This window comes from Zingiber officinale, chromosome 8A, assembly GCF_018446385.1.
Source record: "Zingiber officinale cultivar Zhangliang chromosome 8A, Zo_v1.1, whole genome shotgun sequence".
Lineage (NCBI taxonomy): Eukaryota > Viridiplantae > Streptophyta > Magnoliopsida > Zingiberales > Zingiberaceae > Zingiber > Zingiber officinale.
In genome coordinates, this window is record NC_056000.1 from 78,042,842 (window position 1) to 78,064,938 (window position 22,097).

The following is a 22,097-nucleotide window of genomic DNA, read 5'->3' on the forward strand; positions in this document are numbered from 1 at the left end:
TCAGCCCGTGCCCGACTTCCGGTCAGCCCGTCGACCTAGCTGGACTTCTCGCCAAGCGTCCGGTCAGCCCGTCGACCCGCTTGGACTTCTCGCCAAGCGTCCGGTCAGCCCGTCGACCCGCTTGGACTTCTCGCCAGCTATTCGGTCAGCCCGTCGACCTAGCTGGACTTATCCTGCACACTCGATCAGAGTGTTAGATAACAACGAACCTAACTTAACCTGATTTGTCATTCATCAAAACCTGAGTTAGACCGTTAGTGCTAACTGCACCAACAAAACCAAATTTACAAGACTTTGGAATTAATAACTCCTTCCTGTTGAATTGAAATGCAGAGTTGGACTAAACCTATTATATGTCTGAATATTTACAACTGCTAGCGCGTTTTTATTTTACAAAATGGAGATATGGTGTGAAGTATTAGTTCTACCTTGCCGGGGTTGGTTTACACTTCTCATACCATAGATAACACTGTATTATAAAATAAATACTACATACAAAGATATAACAGTAACATCACTTTGCACAACTATTTTTCTTACAATTCTATGGATGTACTGCATACAAAATATATGGATCAACTCATTCGATTTATAAGTAATTCAAGACCCAGGGGTTGGTGGAAATCTACAGGTCCTCCTATTATGGTCCAGTTATTTGCACCGGCTGCATTTGATTTTTGTCTTCCCATTATGTTTCGACTCAATCTGTGCCTTCTTTTGCCTACCCGGTTGAACAAGGCTACGGGGACATAGAATTATAATGTTGTTTACTCTCCTAGGCCAAAATTTCTTGCTTCGATAGGGGTAAATACAATCCATGTATGTCACATTCCAATTTTGTGAATGAAAATAATGTTCACAATATGAGAGTGTATCTATGTTCCGGTGAATGATGATGGCAATTGCATGTGAGCAAGGTAATCCTGAAATTTGAAACTCCCCGCAATTATAATATTTTCTCTCCAAATCAACAATGAATGAAGCGCCCCATGTCTCTACTTCCATTTCAGATTGAGAGTAGGGGTAGACTTTATATCGTCTAGCTTTCTCCCTCCTTGAATCCATTTCTTTGGTAGCATGAGGTGTCAAAGCAACATACCATTCGAGACTTCCTCCCTACGGTTAAAGAACCATTGAGCTACCTTTCTTCTGCTATTATCAATTAACCTATTTATGGGAAGTTCATGTGTCTCCTTGAACAAAACATTTAAACTCTCTACACAATTGGTGGTTAGCATTGTGTACCTTCTGCCACTAAAGTGTGTATTAACGTATCTTTTAGGGTCAATGTTTTGAAGCAACTTATGAACATCTAGATGTTTTTCAACCATAGACTGTATTATGAGATCATATTGGAGTGTTGTGTTTGCTCGAGCTACTGCCCAAAATAAGCTTAAACCTGACCTACTGTCAGTATCTGTTACCATATTGCAAGATATGTGGTGACAACATAAAGCATGATGGGCGATAGGATAGACTTTCCTAACTGCTAATATAATACCGCGATGTCTATCTAATACTATGCTCATTGACTCTGCATCTGTTGGTTAGTCCTAGGAAGATCGTACCGGTTCCACTGTACAAAAATTTTGTACAAGTGTCGAACCTATCCTAATAACCTATTGTGTTATTTAGAAATTAAATTCGGAATCGCAAACAGAACTTAACATTATTGATTCCAAATTTAACTTATCTGTTCTTAATGATTTAGACTGGATCGCAAACGATGCTTAACATTATTGATCCAAATCCACATATGTTATAAATTCAATTAAATATTAATTTCAGAAATCGACTTCTAGGTTAAAGATGGCGATGCACTAGGCCTTCTTGGATATGGGAGCAACCACCACTTCCTAGACAAAGCCTTTCAATGAAATCTAATATTTAATTTTCTTATATAACCCTAGGTTTAACCAAAAGGAACAATCGAATCACAAATTCGAAAAACAAAAAAACACAAACTCGAATCACAAATTCGAAACCTAGAATTATATGCCTCTTGTGTTTGGAATTCATACAAAGAAAAACTAAATTGATGCAGAAAACAATTACTAGTTATACATTTCTTTGTAAGCAACAACCTCTTGATCTTCTACCGTATTCCTTTTCTTATCTCGGACGTTGTGTGGGCAACGATCTACCAAGATGAGAACTACCCAAACCCTTCTTCTTCCTCCTTGCAAGTTTCGGCCAAGCACTCCTCCTTGAGATGAAGAGTTTTGGCCACCACCACCAAGCTCCAAGGGATGCTAGAAATAAAACCTCCTTTTTCTCCTTCTTCTCCAAGTTAGAACTGGCCACCAACAAGAGCTCCAAGAGAGGAATGAAACCGACCACTAAAGAAGAAGAGAAGAGGAGAAGAGCAAGGTCTAGGGCCGGAAGGATTAGGTCTTGGCAAATAAGGGAAATTTAAATAAAAACTTCCTTATTTTCTTTGCCATGAAAAGTAAGTTTTAATTAATTAAAACTAATTTCCTTTTCTTAAATCCACATGGCTGGCCACCTCATAGCTCCAAGCAAGGAAAGTTTTAACACAAGAATTTAAACTTTCTAATTTGTTTCCGGAAATTTTTAATAAAAATTTCTCTAATATTTTCCCTTCATGGTTGGTTATAAAAGGAAATTTTATAAATTAAAATCTCTCTATTAAAATATGTGGATGATTTCCAAAAAGAAAAGTTTTCTCTAAAATTAAAATTATCCTTTCAATCTATAAACAAAGAAAGATATCAAATCTTTTCTTAATTTTTTGTAGAAACTTATAAAAGGAAATATTTAATTTTAAAACTCTCTTTTTAAATCATGAACATGGTTACAAAAAAAGAAAAGTTTTATCAAAAATTAAAATATTTCTTTTAACTACAAATAAGGAAAGATATCAAATCTTTTACTTAATCTTTTGTAGAAAGCTATAAAAGGAAAGATTTAAATTTAAACTCTCTTTTAAAATCATGGCTTCCATATAAGGAAAGATTTTAAATAAAATCCCTTTTATTTTATATGTGGTCGGCCACACCTAGCTTGGGCTCCAAGCTAAGGCCGACCACTAATCTTGGCTCAATCCCTTGGTTTTGGCCGGCCCTAGCTTGGGCTCCAAGCTTGCTTGGCCGGCCACCTAAGGGTGGGTAGGAAGTGGGTATGTGGTGGATATAATTCTCTATATACAAGAGGCTATGATAGGGACCGAGAGGAGGAATTGGTTTTGATCTCCCGATGAAATTAAGCTTCCCGTGTTCGCCCCGAACACCCAACTTAATTTCATCAATAATAATTTATAGCACTAAAGAATTATTATTGAACAACCGCACCAATCCTAAATTATATTTTGGGCTCATTCTTATTATGAGTGTGTTAGGCTCCCTGTGTTTAAGATATCGAATGTCCACTAATTAAATGAGTTACTGACAACTCTCTCTTTAATTAATATCTTAGTTCAAAAGTAGTACCACTCAACCTTATCGTCATGTCGGACTAAGTCCACTTGCAGGGTTTAACATGACAATCCTTATGAGCTCCTCTTGGGGACATTATCAACCTAGATTACTAGGACACAGTTTCCTTCTATAATCAACAACACACACTATAAATAATATCATTTCTCAACTTATTGAACCTATTGATTTATTGAACTAAATCGCACCCTTTGATAAGTTAAAAAAATAAATACTAGATATATGTATTTATTGAACACACATTTATAAAAGTAATTATATCCTTATAATTTAATTTTTTTTTTATAATAGTAAGAGGAAAAAAATATAATGAATTAATGTAGAAAATAATTATATATGTTTTCGAGGTCGGCTATTAATTATTGATGAATTAAATAGATGGTGTATACAGGGAGAAAAATATATATAAACGGATAAAAAATATATAGAAGTATCTAGTGATAGTGCCCTTCGTCACTCGCTTAGATATGTGATTGATGTCGATTTATCGGTGCGTCCGTTCTCGATGTCTTGCAAAATAAAACTTGTTAGCTGATTGTGGACATTGTTAGTATTACCCTCTTTGATGATCAAGTCGGTGATGAATTAAGACGCGAGACTTGCACGAATGCTTGAAAAAAATAAAAGAGCTCGAAGAAGATAAAAAATTTATCGTAAGAAAAGAAAATTATATCTTTATATATTTTTATGGAATCTTATATAATCGTGGACATGAACGTATCTAAAATTTAAAATTTAGAGGAAAGTGAAAAAAAATAATTATTATGTAATGTATTCGAAGGCTACGTAGTCGGGACGACGAAAATAGACATTTTAAATTATTTAATTTTATTTTATTTGTATAATTAAGTATTAATTTTTATATATTATTAGATTTTATATATAATTTATTGATTTTAATTAGTAAATCAGAAGCCATGTTAGTTTAGATATCAATAAAATTAGCTAGATTTAGTTAGATATGAAAAAATAGAAATGAACGTAAATTATTAATAAATTTAATATTTTTTTTTTAAAAATTATCCTAAAATATATTAAAAATAAAGATATAATTATCTTTTATAATTTTTTCATATTTAACTTTGATCAAATAATGTTAAATATTATTTTTAAAATAAAAGGGGCAAAATGTTATTTGATAAAAAAAATAAAAGAGGATTAAAAATATAATTTTTTTTCTAAAATATAATATTATTTTAATTATTTTAATAATAATCCTAAAAATTAGAAAAAGTTCATTCTAGCCCGCTAATAGCCATTTTAACAATATTGATTTTATCCTATTTTATTTTACAGCAATTCACAGTTAAGTTTCTATAATTTAACATATTGCTTATATGGTACTTCAAAATGAGGAATTGGAACCTCTATGGTCTATTTCGTAAAAGTGAATTCTAGGGGTTGCAAATGAAAATTTCTCATCATCATGGAACTAACCGTATCCAAAACAGCGGTGGCAGTGAAACGACGATGGCTTTAGCGGCGGCGGCATCGCCGCCGGTCAACTCAAAGGCGATCCGCTCCGCTCCTCTCTTCCCTTTCTACCTCCGCCACAGCAAAAACACCTTGAGAGCGCAATTTGTCGAGGTCAAGAAGAAGACCACTGCTTTCGCTTCTTCCATCTCTTTCTCCCCCTTGCAATCCTCTCGTTCTCCTTCGCGCCCTCAGCTTCTACTAGATCTATGCGCCCAGGGCCACCTCGAAGAGGCCCTCCGCCTACTCCTCTCCGCGGAACCATCTGCCTTGCACTCTCTCTCCGATGGCATAGGCCTCCTCATCCAGGCCTGCGGCGCCCAGGGCGACCTCGACCTCGGCCGCTGCGTCCACGCCCTCCTAGACTCCTCCTCCGAACTCATCTCCAATTCTGTCCTCACCACTCGCCTTCTCACCATGTACTTCGCCTGCGGCGCCCCCGCCGACGCCCGTCGGCTCTTCGATTCCCTCGCAAAAAGGAACCTTTTTCAATGGAACGCCTTGATCAGCGGATACACGCGCTGCGACCTTTTCCCTGAAGCTCTCGACGCCTTCCTGCAGTTGATGTCCGTGGCCGAGCTCCAACCCGACAATTTCACCATCCCCTGCGTCGTCAAGTCTTGCGCCGGGCTGATGGATGAGTCGGCCGGGAAATCCATACATGGAGTGGCCGTGAAGCTTGGATTGGCTTCTGATACTTTCGTCAACAATTCTCTGATTTCGATGTATGGCAAATGCGGCCGCGTCGATGGTGCCTCTCATGTGTTCGATACGATGCCGGCGAGAAACTTGGTTTCCTGGAACTCAATGATTTCTGTGTTTTCTGACAATTTGTTACTGGAAGATGGATTCAGCTTGTTCACGGAGATGTTGTTGGTCGTCGCCGATGATAACTTCAAACCGGATGATGCCACGATCGTTACAGTACTTCCTATGTGCGCGGTAGAAGGATGGCTCGAGATGGGAAGAGTTCTTCATGGATTGACAGTGAAACTGGATTTAGTTCATGAACTCAGAGTGAGCAATGCTTTGGTTGATATGTATGCAAAGTGTGATTGTTTACCAGATGCGCAAAAGCTCTTCGATAACAACCTCAACAGGAATGTTGTGTCATGGAACACGATGATCTGTGGCTTGTCAAGGAATGGAGATGTCAAGAGGACCTTTGATCTTCTCCACCAAATGCAAGATAAAGGATTCAACGCCGATGAAGTGACTGTGTTGAATGTCTTGCCGGCTTGTTCATCGTCATCAGAATTACGAGCTGTGAAGGAAGTCCATGCTCATGTGATCAGAAATGAACTGCACAGCAATGAATTGGTTCCAAATGCTCTGATGGCAGCTTATGCAAAATGTGGATCTCTAAACTATGCAGATAATGTCTTCGAAAGAGTGAAGATCAAGACTGTTGGCTCATGGAATGCAATTATAGGAGGTTATGCACAGAACGCTGATGCTAACAAAGCCATCCAATTATTCCTTCGGATGTCGTCTTCCGGCATACAGTCTGATTGGTTTACCATAGGAAGCATGTTGCTTGCTTGTGCTAATCTTCAGGATCTTCCTGATGGAAAGTCCCTCCATGGTTATGTCCTGAGGAATGGCTTGGAGAAGGATTCATTCATTTTGATCTCACTTATCTCAGTTTACATCCAATGTGGACGAGCAACTGAAGCGAGGTTTTTGTTTGACGGCACGGAGGTTAAGGATTCTGTCTCGTGGAATGCCATGCTTGCTGGCTACTGTCAGAATGGACTTCCATTGGAATGCCTCGAGCTTTTTCGCCAAATGCAGCATGACAGACATGGACCTACAATTTTCGCAACCACCAGTGCCTTCACGGCTTGCTCTGAACTATCCGCCTTGCGGTTAGGGCAAGAGGCACATTGCTATGCACTGAAGAATGGCTTTGCAGAGGATACCTTCCTTAGCAGTTCAGTAATCGATATGTATGCGAAATGTGGTGCCGTGGAGCAAGCCCGGACCTTCTTTGGCAACATGAAGAACAAAGATGTGGTCTCATGGACTGTGATGATCACCGGATACGCAATCAATGGACTCGGGCATGAAGCAATACAACTATACAAAATGATGGAAGCACAAGGGTTGAAGCCTGATGCATTCACCTATGTCGGCATTTTAATGGCATGCAATCATACAGGTTTGGTGGAAGAAGGATTGGGCTACTTCGAGGAGATGAAAAACAAGCACGGTATCGATCCAAAGTTGGAACACTATGCGTGTGTTGCAGACATGCTTGGGCGCGTAGGGAAGTTGGTGGAAGCATTAACAATCATCGAAGAGATGCCCGAAGAACCTGATGGCAGAATCTGGAGTGCATTGCTTGCAGCGTGCAGAACTCATGGTGATATATGTTTGGGGGAGAAAGTTGCTGAGAAACTGTTAGAGTTGGAGCCTCAGAGATCTGAGCATTATGTTTTGGCGTCGAACCTCTTCGCAAGCCAAGAGAGGTGGGATTGCGTTCGAAGAATTAGACACCGAATGAAAGAGATGGACCTCTACAAGGACCCTGGTTTTAGTTGGATCGATGTGGGTGGTCGAGTTTACAACTTTGTTTCGGGTGATAATCAACTTCCAGAATCCGATGAAATTCATAGAATGTGGTGTGTTCTCGAGGAGAAGTTGAGGAGAATTGGATATGTTCCCGACACTAGTGTAGTGTTACATGAGTTGAATGAGGAGGAGAAGCTTAAGATTTTGCAAGGCCATAGCGAGAAACAAGCGATAGCTTTCGGGCTGTTGAAGATGAACGGAAACACGAAAATTAGGGTGTGCAAGAACATAAGGATATGCAGAGACTGCCATAACGCAGCCAAGTTGCTTTCGAAAGTGGTAGAGCGGGAAATTATCGTGAGAGACAATAAGAGGTTCCATCATTTTAGAGATGGTTCATGTTCTTGCAAAGATTTTTGGTAATTGTACCCAGTCAAATTCTCCTTTTAATATTAAAAGTTAATGACAATTTAAAATTTTCATATAAAATTGGTAATTAACTCGAGAAAAATAAATAATGAAAATGAGAGCTTACCAACCAGTTTGGTAGATCTGTGATCGAATCTTTACAAAATCTCTGCATTATTTAAGTGAATCAGGAAGAGAAGGACAACTCCTAATCTGAATCTGCCAATCCTACCAAAGGTTAAGAATTACACTGACTAAAAAGTAAATTTTTTTATTCTTAGGGTATCGGCTCGATAGGGACCGGTGGAATTGGAAGGCGATTAAAGTGGACTCTTGAATTGAACCAAAGCATTCATCAAACTATCTCAACTTCCCACAACCACTTCTTCACTCTGAAATGGGTACAACAACTACTCGCCATTTCAATATCAAGCTGACACAATCCAACCAAAATCTACATTAGTAGAAGCCACTCTTCCACACTTACTGAACTACTGCTTCCTACTGCTTCCGCCCAGGTGTTTACTTGGAAAGAAAATAGAGTTTTAGGTGATCTTACCAAGTGAAATGATAGGAGTAGACACTGCCAAAGAGGCCAGAGACCAAGGCTCCACATGCTTATTAAAATAAGAGATCCCACCGTCAATGTGTCTCCAATCTGCATAAGGTTAAATCAATAAAGAAGTCATAGTGCAATCACCTCAGAAGGCAAAGAACCCATGTGACAATGGACAATAAGCTTGAATAATTGAAAAAAAAAGAATATAGTACTGAAACAATTGCATGCAAGCAATCACATGATAGCCAACGTCCAAAACACCTCTCAATTAGCGTGCACTTGTACATTGAATCACCAATTCCCATCAGTTCTTTCTTCATGCTTCACTTTAGCCTTGTTTTTTTTATGCAGTGAGATCTAAAGCTTGTTCACCATATCCCTGCTATCAGTAGTTATTTCTATGTTTCCAAATGAACCCATAGCTGAAGACAGATCTCTGAAGTTACTGCTGCCCTCGATGCAATTCTGGGTCCTTCTTGGCAGCCTGTGAGTCGAGACGTCGCCATGCTCTTCGCCATCCTTGGCATTGGCGATGACCAGCTTTGAGATGCTGGTGCGGCAAAAGGGGCAGGCAGGTGATGGCAAGCACAAGGTTGTGGGGTTGGGCTTGCTATGGCAGCACAAGGCAAGAACGCAATGGGCACACATCTGATGCTTGCAGTCTTGGACCTCCATGGTGCAAGCTCTGTCGAAGCAGATGGAGCACAGCTTCGCATCGCCATCCTGCAAAAGCTTTCCTTTGCATGAGAGATACAAAATATAAAGAATATGGACCTCCATGGAAGCACTACAATGATGTACAACATCATGGTAGGTTGAAATCCCAGTACAAAAATACAAAGGAAATATGGGGATAAATAAAATACAGTACCTCTGAAATATCATCATCAGATGCTATATCTGAACGAGCAAGAGATGTCAAAGATTGATTTGCTGCTTTCAGGATCTTTAGCTCTCTTTGTCTGTTACCCTCCACCAGAGCTGCCTCCAGTAGAGCTTTGGCCTCTAGATTAAGTTCGCTAATGAACTTCAATGAAGAGGGCCAAACCAGAGGATCTGCTGCAGACGGGTCAAGTAGAGCTGCGCATGTTGCATGATTCTGCTTCAGTGCAACCTCGTACGGTAGCCTCCTGCAGATCCAATTGCCAAATTATCATATCAGATGAGGGATGAACACTGGATATATGAACTGCATTAAGTAAAAATTCAACCATAAATTGATAAATGTTCTAACCATACAAGATAAACAAAGCCTAATCCTGAATCAGAAACAATGAGGAAGATGTTCTAACCCAGATGCATCTCTCTGAAGCCGATCAGCACCTCGCGCGAGCAATTCACGGATGCAGTCCAAACTTCCCCCGCGAGCTGCCAAGTGAAGCGGAGTGCTGCCGAGAAAACTGCAAATTTTGGATCTTTTGAGTTCATCGTGAAGTCACAATCAACAGAATTGAGATTCAGAAGAAAAGAGTGAGCAGATTACCCGTATCGGCCAGTCGAAGAACCGACGAGAGCTCCGCTGTCCAAGAGAGTATGAACACAGTTGGGCCGCCTTTGCCTGGAAGCGAGGTGCAGCGGCGTCGCCCCTGAGCCATCTCTCAGGTTGACAAATCGAGCGAATCCCCTGCGAAATCCACAAAACAAGGAAACGGACAAGTTTAATACCTTGATGAATTGAGCTACATGATAAAGCCAATGGCTGGCGGATCCCTAGAGGGGCTTACCAAGAACCGGCGACTGGTGCGGATTTGGCCGCCAGCAAAATCGATTGCAAACAATCTGAGTGACCATAATACGCAGCATAGTGCAGGCATGTTCTTCCATGTCCTGAATCGAACATTAAGATCTAGCCACGAAGAAGTAATTAGGAAAAAATAATTGGAGGAAAAGAAGGGGCAAATTTTGACCAGCAGCAGGAATTTGACTCACATTTGCTCCCGAATCAAGAAGCTTTTGCAGGCACTCGATCTTCCCGTGCATCGCGGCCAACATCAATGGAGTCTAGTTTTAGGAATAGATCCACAGAGAATGAGATCTTGCTAACCGATTTGGGAGTACAAAAGAGAGAGCGCCCTTTTATGCGCTTCCTCACCTGTTTATCTCGATTAGCGACATCGGGACTCGCAGATCGATCCAAGAGCAAAGATAGAACCTGCGATCCCCAAGCGGATCAAAAACGAAAACCCTCGCAGATGAAGAAGCGGAGAGGCGGAGGAAAGGCCTCACCTCGACGCGGCCATTGGCGGCGGCGATGTGCAGCGCGGAGAGACGATCGTAGATGGTGGTCCGAAGCAGCAGAGAGGGGTCGTCGCTCAGGGCGCAGTCCACCGCTGCCAAGTCACCGGCTTGGACTGCGGTGAAGAACTCGTGCTCGTAGCTCGAGCTGGCGCAGCTCACGCCCTGGCCCATCGCCGCCCTGCCACTCCGAGCTCCGGTTACCTCCGACCGATCGACCGGAGCGCCGGCGAGGGGGCAGGAACGTGGAGAGGAATAGGAAGATAAAGATCCACTGAATCGCGCTATCTCTCTCCCTCTCTTCAAATGATAAACACAGTGATCGTTCAAACCCTTCCAAATAAAGAATTTCTAGCAAATTAGAAACGATGAGCAATGAATTGTGATAATTAATATTAAATATATATCTTCTCTACCAACCCTAAAATATCTCAACTTTAGGATTAAATTTTAATATCAGAAGCATGACTTTAGTAATTTTTTAATTCCTTAATTACGACTCTGGTAATCATTCACACGAGGAGATTGAATATCATGAGGTGAAATTAGGTGAAATTGTTGACTTGCTGAAAATTGTTGAACATCATGATTAGATTTACTGATTTCACAAGCAAAATCAAACTCAGGCAGAGTTATTTTCAGATGAAAACAAACCTAAAACCAAATCGAAACTCAAATAAATTGAATTGAAAATTCCAGTTTATTTCAATTTAAATATAAATCAAAAATCGGTGGCGAGACAGCGGTCCAAATAGGATTTGACTATGCCTTTCATGTGGAAATTTAGAACTGTGATGGTATTAGGATATAAGGAGGAGGATTGACTCGGCGTCCACTTTAATAAAGGAGCCTCACACTATTCTCTAATTTATTTATTTACTTATTATTAACAAGTTTTTTTTAAAAAAATTTTATGAGGTCCTGGGCGGGAAAAAAAAAATCAAGGTTTAAAATTTCGATCCGTACCGAGATTTCGATCCTGGACCGAAATAATATGATTTCGGTATCATATCGTGTCGTGCCGATATAGTTTCGGTATTTTTTTAAATATAAAATATATTAATTAAAAACTAAAATATTTAACATAAATATTTAAAAAATAAATAAGATAAAAAATAATCTTTTTTTTAAAAAAAATACTAGAAATAGATAAATAAATAAATAAAAATTTTATTATAATTTTTAAATTAAAATAAATGAAATATAAAATTAATTAGATAATTTTATTAGGGTTTAATAAAATCTCTTTAGATTATTTCTATCATCACTAGGAGTTGATTAAAATAATTAATCTAAGTTTAATTAAAAAAAATTTGAAATCCGACCCCACTCACGAGCCCACACGACTTCGGCATTGTCGGAGGGTTGCGCGACCAGCCATAGCCACGGGGATTGCGTGACTCCTTCGGCGCGACCACATTGACCATGCGACCCCTCTGTAGTGACCGCAGGATCGCACGATGCATTCACAAAGACAATGGAAGGGTTATGCGACCCCTCCGCTACTGTTGCAGGGGCGAGCGACCCCTCCGCTGTGACCATGGGGTCGCGCAACATGTCGCACCTGTCATGGGTCTGGTGCCGGGGTCATGCCGGTCGTCAAGCGGAACGAGACATTTCGTCCGTTTCGCCCATTTCGGCATGACACTTTAAACCATAAAAAAAATTAATATTTTTTAAATAAATATTATTAGAAATATTTAATTTTATTAGTTATAGCAAATGGTGGAATTTGTCACCCTAACAGCCCAACACGACCGACCCTACAAACATCTGTAAGGAGATAAATCGGGAAGATGCAGTTGGTCACTGTGGGGAGAGCATTTTTCTTGATTTTGCCAAGATTTGACATCTTGTCCATTGTAACAATATCTATTACGTATTAGTCAACTCAACTATGTCCCTGGGGCAACATTTATTTTTATTAGTAAAATTTAAAAGGGCAATTTCATATATTGCCAATGATTATTTATACAATTGAAAGAAGTGACCAACTAGGCCATCTAGCAATAATTTTATCAAACTAAAAAATATTTTATATTAACTAGTTTAGAAACAAGTAATAAATTATTGAAATACTATTAATATACATTTTAATTACATTTTTTTTTTAAAAAATATCAATTATTTTTAACTCCGAGGAAGGAAAGTATCAACATAACGGTAAAATTATTATGTGACATAGAGGAAATAAGTTTGAGTACTAGATATAGTCACTACTTATAATATACACTTCCTTGAAATCCTATATTGATGGGAGCTTCTAACTCTGATAAATTATTAATAAAATTTATTTAGTAAAAAATATTTAGCTAGAAAATATGGAGGGTGAATTATTAAAAAGTGAAAGAAAATAAAATTTAAAAAAGAAATAATATTATAATATTAAATATGCTTTTAACTTTTGAAAAGTATTTTTATAAAAAAATATTAATTAAGTATAATCAATAAATACTTTTAATTTATTAACAAAATTTAATTTTGATTTTAAGATTATAAGTTTTTAAATTTATTTATTTTTTTTTAAAAATAATTTTTAAAGTTAATTTTATTTTTAAAGTTAATTTAATTTTTTTTTAAAATAATTTAATTTTTAAAATAATTTTTAAAGTTAAAATTTAATGTAATTTTTAAAGTTAAATTAAAATAATTTTTTTAAAGTTAATTTAATTTTAAAATAATTTTTAAAGTTAAAATTTAAAGTAATTTTTAAAGTTAAATTAAAATAATTTTTTTAAGTTAATTTAATTTTTAAAATAATTTAATTTTTAAAGTTAAAATTTAAAGTAATTTTTAAAGTTAAATTAAAATAATTTTTTAAAGTTAATTTAATTTTTAAAATAATTTTTAAAGTTAATTTAAAATTTAACATAAATTAATCGTAACTTTAATTAATTTAATTCGAAATTTAATTAATTTAATTTGAAATTTAATTTAATTAATTTAACTCGAAATTTAATTTAATTAATTTAATTCTAAATTTAATTTAATTAATTTAATTCGAAATTTAATTTAATTAATTTAACTCAAAATTTAATTTAATTAATTTAATTTGAAATTTAATTTAATTAATTTAATTTGAAATTTAATTTAATTAATTTATTTTTGATCCTTAGTCATCTCACCTGATCTAAGTTTTCAATCAGGGAATCCTATAATTTTGTGAGATGAATTAGATTTAATTATAGAGTTTGGTTTATCTTGTGTTAGATTCAGGTTTAGCTTTGGTCTCAACAAATAGACATTCTTCGGATAAACTTCTAAGCTTGGTGAGTCACTTGGACGTCATTAGAAGTAACCAACCTTTCGAGGTTTTTCGAATAGTCCTATCCACGGAGCTTAGTACTAAACCTTGGTCTAACTAGTTAGGATCCATTTAAGGATAGCTTCGGTCAGTTCCACTTGGTCAAATGCACCAGATCGAAGCCATATCTTTCTAGACATGCGATGCCCAAGCTTCCCTAACGTGCTATCATCCAAAAACTTCACCAGTACCAGGATTCAAGTTAGACTTGGTCCCTTTTTAACTAATCCTAATCACCCTGTCGGGTTAGTTTGTCGGGTAAGTTAGTTTTGGAGGTGCCAGCTATTCTGGAGCCTCCCCCTGAATTATTGGCCTTAAATTTTCGTTTTAGGTTTGTGTCTATTTCTTTTATAGTTATAATTAACTTGGTGATAATTTATATTTTGTTGAGTTTTAAAATGTTTAAATTTTGAATTTTTTTATTTAGGTTTGTATTTTGGTTTTTGATTTGGTTTATTCGAGTTTATATAATATATTTTTTCTTTAGGTATATAATATTGATTAAGTCCTACTTGCGTGGTCAAACACGCTTTCAGAACCCAAGCCTGATTAGTTGATTTGTATTGGGTTATTAATGATTTAAAAGTTTTATTTGAGTTTGACTTGTATCCAAGTCCGGTTTTATTATAACACGCCTTTTGATTATTTAGGATTAAGTCTAGATTTTTTGATCTTGTTGTGAATTTTTCTAGCATTTCTTTTAACTTATTAATTTCTAATTTTAACGATGAATTCTCTTCAAGTGTTAGATCTTGAGTTGGATTTGAATTTTTGATTTGTTCCTTGAGGTCTTGATTTTCCTTAAGGAGTGACTTGTTTTCATTTTCTATTTTAACTAATTTACTATTTAAGCAGGAAATAATTTTAAAAAACTTTTTGTTTAAATTAAAATATACCTCATCCGGGCCTTCGGAAACGAGTACGGACTCGTGGCTTGATTTAGGTTCGGACCCGTCTTCCGATTCGTCTTCCGTTTCAGCTTCGCGGGCCATCATTGCGAGGTGGCTCTAGTGCTTCTGCTCTTCTACCTCCGATTCATCCGAGGAGGAGTCATCCCAAGTTGCTTTGAGGGCCTTCTTTTTGGTTGACTTTGGTTTGTCGAATTCAGTCTTGGGCATTCGTTCTTGTAGTGCCCCTTTTTGTTGCATCCGAAACAAGTCACATTCTTTTGTTCCGTGGGAGAACTGATCTTTTGAAGGTCCTTCTTGCTGAAGCTCCTTTTTTTCCTGGTGAACATTTTTCTTACCAAGTTCACCAGGTATTCTTCGTCTTCGGAGTCTTGACCGGAATCTTCTTCAGATTCAGACTTGCTCTTCTTTTCTTTGGATGAACCTGCAAATAAAGCAATACCTTTCTCGGCTCCAGCATTAGTTTGTTCATGTAATTCTAACTCACAAAAAAGCTCGTCTAATTTTAACTTAGATAGATTTTTCGAAATTTTGTAGGCATCTACGATCGATGCCCACAAGCTATTACGTGGAAAGGCATTTAGTGCGTACCTTATTAAATCTCTGTTTTCCATCTGGTGGCCTATCGTGTGGAGTCTGTTGAGGACGTCCTTAATCCTCGCGTGCAGTTGACTTGCCGTTTCCCCTTCCTGCATTTTTATATTAAATATTTTATTTAAAAGTAGGTCTCTTTTTGTTACCTTTGCGTCGCTTGTTCCTTCGTGCAGCTCGATCAGTTTGTCCCATAATTCTTTAGCGTTCTGATGCGGTCCGACCCGATTCAGCTCTTCTTGTGTTAGGCCATAGTGTAGTGTGTTGATTGCCTTGTTTTCTGTTGATGCCTTTTTCCTCATGTCCGGAGTCCACTGTTCCGGGTCTAGTGGATTTCCGGAGTTGTCGACTGGAGTTCGGTACGCCTTTATGACGCGAAACCATTGATCGTAGTCTGTCTTTAGGTACACCTCCATTCTTTTCTTCCAGTACGAGAAGTCATCCCCGTTGAATAGAGGAGGGCGTACTGTGCTAAAGCATTCTAGTTGAGACATCCTGCACACAAGTAAACAACGAAAAATAATATCCCAAGACTTGGTCTTGGATTAGCAGTGCGGAATTAAATAATAGAAGTATCTAAATTGGTGTTGTACCAATTTAGATTTAATTGCAACGAAGAAGAAATTTCTAAATTAACAATAATATCATATTAGAACTAAGCGTAAAATTGAAAACAAAAAGACAAAATAAAAGTTAATATTTTCACCCCCTGTCTGATTGGTGGTTGCACCAAATCAGAGCGGTACCTGCTCTGATACCACTTGTTGAACCGTGAGATTCGATGGAGGGGGGGTGAATATCGATAAAAAAAATTGTTCGAGTATAAACACAGCGAAAATAAAAGGACAATGCTAACACAATCTGGTTTTATTTGGTTCGGAGCCTGTGTCGACTCCTACTCCAAGGCCTGCACACAAGGGTGCTTTCGGTGGGCAATCACTAGCAGTTCGAAAATTATTACAAATTAAAGTACAGGAATGCTAATGAAAATAAAGCAAATACCGACAAGAATTTAATAAAGAGGAAGGGAGCGTATTGTCGGAGCTTTGTTAGCGTCGCAGGAGTGCAGAGCAGTAGAGCAAGCAGTAGAAGACTTTCTTTTTCGTTGTCATTCTGAAGCTCCTCTCTGACCCTCCTTTTATATGAGGCTCGGGGCGCCCCAGATCCCTTCCGGGCGCCCTGGTGGAACGTGGTAGGTCCAACCAGCAAGCTCCACGTGGCGACGCGCAAGTTTGGATAAAGCTTACCTCCGGGCGCCTGGACCTCCGGGCGCCCGGATCCCTTCTGGGGGCCCGGACCTCCTATTTCTAGGAACTCCTTCTCCTGCAAAATAGAGTTAGTCCGAGGCAAATATATATCCTGTAAAACAGATTGTTTAGCACAATTAAAGTTCAACAAAGTAATAGAAAATAGTATGACTTAGATTCCGTCTTTCCGAGACCAGAATCTAGTCACGATCTCGACTTAGATATCCGAAATGGATCTAAGCCAGATCGACGCCTAATGTTCCCTTCCCGGGAACGCGTCCTCGCAGTCACTCCCCTCCAGTGACTTACCTTACTTACCTGCCAAACGTTCGGTCAGCCCTTCAACCCGTCTAGACTTCTAGCCAGCTATCCGGTCAGCCCGTCGACCTAGCTGGACTTCTCGCCAAGCGTCCGGTCAGCCCGTCGACCCGCTTGGACTTCTCGCCAGCTATCCGGTCAGCCCGTCGACCTAGCTGGACTTCTCTTGCACACTCGATCAGAGTATTAGACAACAACAGACTAACTTAACCTGATTTGTCATTCATCAAAACCTGGGTTAAATCGTTAGTGCTAATCGCACCAACAGATTATCGATCGCAGTCTGGGTTCGTGTTTTGCATAAATGGTGGTGTTTTGAGCTGGAAGAGTTCGAAGCAGGACACAGTCACTGATTCTACAACGGAGGCTGAGTATATTGCTACATCAGAAGCAGCAAAGGAGGCAGTTTGGATCCGCAAGTTCATTACTGAGCTTGGGGTGGTTCCTAGCATAGCTGATCCCATAGAGCTCTATTGTGACAACAATGGAGTAATAGTACAGGCTAAGGAACCTCGCTCACACCAGCGGGCCAAACACATACTACGGCACTTCCATCTCATTCGAGAGATCATCAATAGAGGAGATGTGAAGATTTACAGAGTACCCACTAAGACTAACATCGTAGATCCCTTGACCAAGGCTTTGGCACAGAGAAAGCATGATGGTCACACTAGGTCATTGGGCCTTAGAGCCTATATTAATTGGCACTAGTGCTAGTGGGAGATTGTTAGTTAGAGCCCTAGAGCCAATCATTTGATGATTGTTGTATGGACTCGTTGTATCATATTCTTATGTATATATAAAAGCATTTGTTTATGGTTATTATGCTTACTTGTATTGGTGCCAAATAACTAAATATAATAGCGTCCTTGAGTAGAAGGTTCTTATCTATATTAATCGATTGGTTGAATCGATAGTGATATGATATAGGGAACACTACTCTTAATCATTCATAGTCAAGTATTAACATTCAGGGGCAATGTTAATGCGACGAGACTAGCATGTAGGTCAACTCGATGACTTGATCTCACAAGTCATGGATATGGAGATATCAAGTTGACACATGGGTATGCATTGGAGAATGTATACTGAATGACCCGCCATGAGAAAGTATCATGGATCGTTATATGAGTATCATATACTTTCTCATGTGGCTATTAGTATGACTATTAGTCCTTGGACCTGAAGTCACCATGGTTCCCTATATAAGGAGTTACATATTTTGGCTTCGTCAAACGTCACCCGTAACTGGGTGGACTATAAAAGCGATTACTGGGTATGTAACAAATTATGCGGAGGGATGTGAGTGATGTAGATGGGATCTATCCCTCCTATATGACGGGAGTGACATCATTATTCTTGATAGAGTGAGACCACTAAGTGCATGGTCATGCCCAAATGAGTCAATATGAGATGTTGAGCTCATTTGATTGAGTGAGTCTACTTGGGATTCAAGATTTATATTGATTAGAGGATGACACGGTCTATGCCTTATATTGATCAATCTAGATGTCAAGGATAGAAGGACACTTGTCATATATTGTGAAGGGTCACAACTAGCAGTCACAAGGTGATGTTGGATCTCAACATTCTTGTAACTTGGGTAGTAATGATGTGTTGTTAGATACCGCTCATTACTTATACTTCTAAATGGGTTTAGGAGCATTGCCAACGTTACAAGAACCTATAGGGTCACACACAAAGGGCAATTAGATGGATATTAGGTTCATTTGATGAACCAAGAGAATTAGATTCATGTGATGAACCAAATTGGATTAAGAGTAATCCAAAGTAAACTAATTGAGTTGGACTCAATTTGGTTCATGTGTTAAATGAGTCTAATTTGGACTAGACTCATTGAGCCAATTTAATTCAATGGATAGAGATTCATTAAATTAAAATTGACTTGAACCAATGGTTAGATTTGATCAACCATGGGAGAGAAGTGGTCAAGTTTGACTTGACTTAAGAGGAAGATGAAATGTCAAGTTTGACTTGACCATTGCCACCTCATTTATGAGTTGGCATTGAGTGGGCTAATTATGATGTGCCACATCATCAAGCTAGCACATGTGTGTGCCACCTCATGAAGGAGATCAAGAGTTGTGACTCTTGATATCCCATGGAGGTTTAAAAGCCTTCTTGAAGTGGCCGACCACTTATCTCAAGGGTGAGTTTTATTTTGGTTTTGTAACCTCCTTCTTCTTCCTCCTCTCATCTTCTTCTCCCTCTCCTCCACCTTGGCCGAACCTTCAAAGGTGCTAGCACACCTTTTGTTTGGTTTTACTCCACCTAATTGTTTGTGTGGATACATGTAGAGGAGTGTCCACTTGAACACTCTCGAGATCCGGCAAACTTGGACGAGCGGGATAAGCGAAGGGCTTCGTATCAAGGGTAATCTCTCTACCATGTAGATCTAGAGTAGATCTAGGTTTAGAAACTCGTACATGTAAAGTTTTTGAAATTATTTTCTTCGTACGGATCCGGTGGCATGGTATTTCGAGGTTTCCGCAATGTAAAAAGCGGTTTTTGCGACTCGAAAATCCCTACAATTTCGAGGTTGGTCGGGTGTGGCCAAATGCTAGGCATGGAGACCCAACAGGTCACGGTTGACCGGGAGTTGGGTTTGGGAATTTGGACTTGAGTTTGAGTCAAGTCCAGGCTGGTCAATTAATCGGGTGATCGATTGAACCAAAGTCCAATCGATCAGTGGATCGATTGGAGTGTGCTGCGATTGTGTGAAGGCCCATTCGATCGGTCGATCGATTGGGATGTGAAATCACAAGCACAGAAGCTTTCCCAATTGATCGGGCGATAGATTGGGAGTTGCCAATTGATCGGTTGATCGATTGGGCAACAGGAGTTCTCGCGCGATCGCGAGAGCACAGAAAGGCTCTGAATCGATCCAGCGATCGATTCAAGCAGTCCCAATCGATCGGTCGATTGATTGGGAAGTGACCGTTGGGCAAGAAATGAGCGATGGATGGTTGGGATGGAGCGGTGCTGACGTGGCAATCGATTGGGGATTGATTGGATCGATTGGGAGCACTGTTTAAAGCCTGGGCGAAACATTTTCTTCATCAAATTTTTGCGATATGTTTTCTGCGAGCTTTGTGCGATCTTCACAGCGATTTCTCCAGCACTCACGCCATTTCTTGAAGGCACCTGGGGAGCATCTCCAAGGTTCAAGAGGCAACACCAAGTAGCAAGAAGAAAGGTGTATTTACTTGTATTCTTGTAATTTCTTCTTCTATTTGTGTTGTGTGTGAGTTTGTACGAGGCTTCTCCGCCTCTGGCTACGACCGAGAAGGAGGTTTTCATAGTAGAGATAGCGTGTCGTGTGTGGATCCTTGGATTAGTCACCTCATCTTGAGGTGGATATCAAGTAAATCTACTTGTTAGCATTGTATAGTTTGTCTTCGAGTTGTATTCCGCTGCAAACCAACAAGACGAAGCAAACGACGCAAGCGCGCGACGAACCGCTATTCACCCCCCCCCCCCCCCATCCTCTAGCGGGTGCATTGGTCCCAACAAGTTCCAATAAGCCAAATGCACCAGGTCGAAGCTATATCTTTGTAGACATGCATAGACAGAGTTTTCCTAACCTACCATCATCCAAAACTTCACCAGTACCATAGGTCAAGTTAAATTTTTATCCCTTTTTAATCTAATCCTAATTACTCTGCTGGGTAAGTTATTAGTTTAGAGGTGTCAACTAATTTGGAGCCTCCATCTAAATTATTGATTTTCCTTTTAAAATTTTTGTATAATTAAAGTCAATTTTATTTGAGATTTATTGTTTAATTGTAATTTAAATTTATGTTTTTAATTTTAAATTAATTAAATTGTCCTTCTTTAAAGGAGTATTTAAATTTTCTTTTAATCTTAATTTTTTTAAGTTAAGATTATTTTTAGTGTTTAAGTTTTTATTAGTTTTTAAATTTGAATTATTTGAATTATATTTCTTTAAAGGTTTATCTTTTAACATTGTATTAATTGTTGATTTTGAATTTTTTGGATTATCTTTGTTTAAGATGTTATCTTTAATATTTAATTTTGAATTTATTAACTTTAGTTTTGATTTTATTAAAGAGTTTGAATTTATCCTTATATTTTCTTTATCTTTTAAGTTTGTATTATTAGTTGAATTTATTAGATTAGTCTTATCTTTAAAATTTAATTTTTTATGAATTGAATTATCTTAGTTTTGGATAGAATTTTCTAGATTGATATTGTCTAGATTATTAAATACTTTATTAAGATATTTATTGATTTTATCTAAATCTATTTCACTATTTTTTAAATTCAAATTTATTTTAATATTTGTGTTAATTGTTTCAAAATTTTTATTTAATTTTAAGTTTTCTGAATTAATTAATGTGTCTAATTGATTTGGTCAATGTTCTGTTTGACCAAATCACTGTTGATGTCAATTTGATCAAAGTCTTGATTGACTTGATCAAAATATAGATTGTCATGCAGCATACTAGGGATAATTTCATAATTATCTAGATTTCAAGCATATAATTTGAACTACTACTAACAGGGATATTTTGGTAAATTACACTGACCTTAAACGTATCTTCTAATTTAGTAGGCTTCTCCGTTGGATCTAACCCGAGTCTGGATTCAATTTTAACTCGGTTCTCTAACTCCAATGGTTCCTCGTGAAGCTTGGTCAGGCAGGTGCAAAACTCATGGGCATCCTTGACCTTTCCTATCTTGTATGTAACTTTGTTAGGTAATAGATTTAAAATTAACTTCATTACCTTTTGGCTTCCTTCCGAGTTCTAGGTTAATCGTCTCAGTGTCATGTCGCCATCAAAGTCATTCATAAAGATGAAGCTTTCCATATGCATCCTCCACAAATTGAATTCGTGCCTCTCGTATATCTCATATGGTGGCGGTTCGTGGATGCTCCATCCTTCTTGTTGAGACATTGATACACTTGCAAAAATTATAGACACGAAGTAATTTCCAAGAATTTGTCTTGAGGTAAGTAGTGCGGGAGATAAATAATTAAAGGTATTTTACTAATTTTTTTTAATAATAAAAAATAATAAGAAGTATTATGACAAAAATTTA

The 22,097-nt window shown here is 38.1% G+C and overlaps 2 protein-coding genes across 4 annotated transcripts; one reads left to right on the top strand and one right to left on the bottom strand.

The window, feature by feature from the left end:
- Nucleotides 1-4,796: 4,796 nt before the first annotated feature.
- On the bottom strand, nucleotides 4,797-10,998 carry LOC122009649 (E3 ubiquitin-protein ligase XB3-like). 3 transcript variants are annotated; one of them, XR_006119604.1, is made up of 9 exons: nucleotides 10,636-10,998; nucleotides 10,502-10,561; nucleotides 10,339-10,410; nucleotides 10,134-10,255; nucleotides 9,893-10,033; nucleotides 9,702-9,809; nucleotides 9,281-9,539; nucleotides 8,671-9,132; nucleotides 4,797-8,508 (listed from the first exon to the last, which is right to left on the bottom strand). XR_006119604.1 is itself a non-coding variant. In XM_042565895.1 (8 exons), exons 1-8 carry the CDS (start codon nucleotides 10,816-10,818, stop codon nucleotides 8,767-8,769), a joined length of 1,311 nt encoding a protein of 436 aa, XP_042421829.1. In that variant the 5' UTR covers nucleotides 10,819-10,998; the 3' UTR covers nucleotides 8,571-8,766. The 3 variants fall into 3 exon arrangements, 1 of the variants encoding a protein (XP_042421829.1); XR_006119603.1 differs by having other exon boundaries at nucleotides 8,648-9,132; XM_042565895.1 differs by lacking the exon at nucleotides 4,797-8,508 and having other exon boundaries at nucleotides 8,571-9,132.
- Nucleotides 4,926-7,865, top strand: LOC122009648 (pentatricopeptide repeat-containing protein At1g18485-like). Its single transcript, XM_042565894.1, has one exon. It carries the CDS (start codon nucleotides 4,926-4,928, stop codon nucleotides 7,863-7,865), a length of 2,940 nt encoding a protein of 979 aa, XP_042421828.1.
- Nucleotides 10,999-22,097: the final 11,099 nt, after the last annotated feature.

What these genes read in the sequence shown, in the direction of transcription:
- LOC122009649 (XM_042565895.1), bottom strand. Translation starts at nt 10,818, where the DNA reads ATGGGCCAGGGCGTGAGCTGCGCCAGCTCGAGCTACGAGCACGAGTTC. An exon ending in TTCTTGATTCGGGAGCAAAT is followed by an intron (nt 10,256 to 10,338) that starts GTGAGTCAAATT and finishes CTTCGTGGCTAG; the next exon opens with ATCTTAATGTTCGATTCAGG. An exon ending in GCACCAGTCGCCGGTTCTTG is followed by an intron (nt 10,034 to 10,133) that starts GTAAGCCCCTCT and finishes TGGATTTCGCAG; the next exon opens with GGGATTCGCTCGATTTGTCA.
- LOC122009648 (XM_042565894.1), top strand. Translation starts at nt 4,926, where the DNA reads ATGGCTTTAGCGGCGGCGGCATCGCCGCCGGTCAACTCAAAGGCGATC.